Below are 2,500 nucleotides of genomic sequence, written 5' to 3'. Positions count from 1 at the left end.
TCAGCAGCCCGGCCAGGTCGGTGCGCTTGTGCACATGCAACTCGTCAGCCGCATCGTGGTGGTGCTCGCGATCATGCCCGGCGGGCTGGGCCATCGGCCGGACTTTGACCACCGACGGGAGCAGCGGGTTGCCCAGACGGCGGTTGACGCCCGGCCCGGAGGCCAAGACCACGCAGGTGCCCTCGTCAAGGGGAGTGTCGCTGTCGGTCGGCAGGAGGGCAGGGGAGGGGCGATCAGGCATCAGCTTATGGCAGGGGAGGCGGGGGGGCGGGGGGGGGGGGGGGGGGGGGGGGGGCGCGGGGAGCGAGCTGACGGAAGACACAGACACGGGCGAATGGCCTCAACAGGGGCACAGTCAAGAGAGGGCAGAAGGGGGGAATCGGGCCTGCGAGGAGGGGGCCACGCACATCCAGAGCTGGAGGCGGTGCGCGGGCGGGTGCGGGCGCGACACCGACACCCGGAGCTTCGCAGCGGCCGACATCGCCGGTAGCAGGGCCAGAAGCAGGAGGCAGGCCAGAGAGCCAAGGCGGCCGTGGGCCGGCGCCTGGCGGCTGGCTAGAGTGTCCATGGGACTGGGAGGAGGCGCGCGAAGGGGGGAGAGCAGGACTCTGTAGGGCCATGCAACGGGGAGGGGGGGGGGCGGTGAGTGATGGAGAAAAGGTGGCAGGGGGGACCAACGGGGGGAAGAACCAGCGGCCGCGGCGGGGGACATACTCGACGCGGGGGGGAGGGGGGGAGGGGAGTGGATGCGATCGGCCCCTTCGGACCGTCCATCAATACGCCACAAGATGAGTCACCCCCCCCCCCCCTCACACACGCACACACGCACACGCACCGAAAGGAAAAACAAAAAACACCGGCGACCCGAGATCACCATCCAGTCTGCCGCCCATCTCCCGGAGGGCTCCCGGGCATACAGCACGCCGTCACACGCCCCGCTGGGCATCCGCCGACCGTCTTCCCGGGGTGAGGCCCGGGGGCTGTTTGCCATCTCGGCCCGCACGTTGGTGTGCCTCATGAAAAAAGCCCGGACAGCCTCGGCTCTCGCCTGCAGGGCCGGACAAACAGACCCGCTTGTATTGGTGGGCGGGGCGGCACCCCGCCGCCGGTCATGTGTCTCGGAGTGGGGTCGCACGTGTCCGCTCCTCCTTGGGCATGTGCACGTCTCCCTTTTTGAGACTTCTAGGCCCATTTTGGAGATCTCAGAACCGCCGGATCAGAATGTCCCGGGGTTCGATGCCGCACTGGCGACTGTGCCGGGGAGAAAATTGGCATCTGACCCCAGACGCGGGGTGTGGCTGCTCAGTTGCTCCGGGTCACGAAGAGCGAGAGAGAGAGAGAGAGAGAGAGAGAGAGAGAGAGAGGGAGGGAGAGAGAGAGAGAGAGAGAGAGAGAGATACACAGACTCACAGACTCACAGGGAGACACAGACAGACACGGAGAAAAAAGAGACGGAGCAAGACCACGTATAGATCCCCGCCCAGACCCCCGCCCAGACCCCCTCTCTTTGCGGACTTCCGTCCCAGCAGGCGCGCACATCCGGGCGAAAGACGCCCACCAGGGCGCCCACTCTACTGGCCAGGCACTCGGGCCTGCCCGCGCCTCTGCCCTCCTCCCCCCCCCCCCCCCTTCAGCAGGGGGAGCCCTCCTCCCAGATGCGGATGGATGGGCAATCTCGCTCCCCTTTTGCGCCCCTGGGGGGTGGGGGCGCAGGAAGGCCGAGGGGAGGGCGCGCCCTTGGATGCGCACTGGCGCGCCAGCGTCGGCCGGCGGCCCGTCGCTCGGGGATGCATCGGCCTATCTCCCCGCTCCCCGCTGGAGCCTTTGCCGGGCCCTATCTCGGACCCGGACAGAATGGTGCCGGGGGGGGGGGAGGCAGCTCGGCTCTGGCGCGCGGACACGCCCACACGCCGGACTGCCCCCTGCCGCTCCCCGCGTGCGCAGGCAAAATGCCGGCCGCAGACGAAACCGGCGCACACCGCCCTGGCGCCCTCCGGCCCCGGCGGCGGGATTTCCACCGCTGGGCCCCGCAGTCCTGCGCCCGGCGCATACACGCACGCAGACGTGAGCGCGACTGCCAGGCCGGACCGGGCGAGCATGGCCCTCAGGTTGCGTCCTCTCCTCCCCCCCCCCCCCCCCCCCCCGGGCCGGAGGGGGAGGAAAGAACCGACCGGGCATCGGGGGGCGGCGCGAGGGGTCGCGGCATCTCGGGCAGGACGGGCTGAGCAGCCTGCGCGCATGCGCGAATACGTAAGCCCGTGCGCGGGCCTGCTCTCCCAGCGATGGAAGGGCAGGGGCGCCGGCCCATGGAAAACCGATTAATTGGCCCGGGGTTTCTCGTCCCCTTGCCGGGGGGGGACGCGGGGGGGACGCGGGGGAGCCCTTGTTGCGCCGGAATACACACAGGGCCGCGCGTGCCGGCACCCCGCCGGCGGGTGCTCTCCCAGCTGGCCGGCCCAAGGCCAGCAGAGAGAAGGGCCCCGCCCTCATGCTTGTGCAG

General features: G+C 70.1%; 1 protein-coding gene across 1 annotated transcript in view; it reads right to left on the bottom strand.

Moving 5' to 3' along the window:
• Positions 1-568, bottom strand: part of H696_02722 (hypothetical protein) — a gene marked incomplete at both ends in the record, with an annotated part of 1,493 nt that extends 925 nt beyond the window's left edge. Inside the window, 2 exons of the mRNA XM_009496627.1 lie at positions 1-200; positions 408-568. The exon at positions 1-200 is cut by the window's left edge and continues 215 nt beyond it. Of these exons, the coding sequence (XP_009494902.1) occupies positions 1-200; positions 408-568 (361 nt within the window). The remainder of the gene's footprint in view (positions 201-407) is intronic.
• Positions 569-2,500: the final 1,932 nt, after the last annotated feature.

Source organism: Fonticula alba (assembly GCF_000388065.1).
Source record: "Fonticula alba strain ATCC 38817 unplaced genomic scaffold supercont2.4, whole genome shotgun sequence".
Classification (NCBI taxonomy): domain Eukaryota; order Rotosphaerida; family Fonticulaceae; genus Fonticula; species Fonticula alba.
This window is presented reverse-complemented; position numbering and strand designations above follow the sequence as displayed.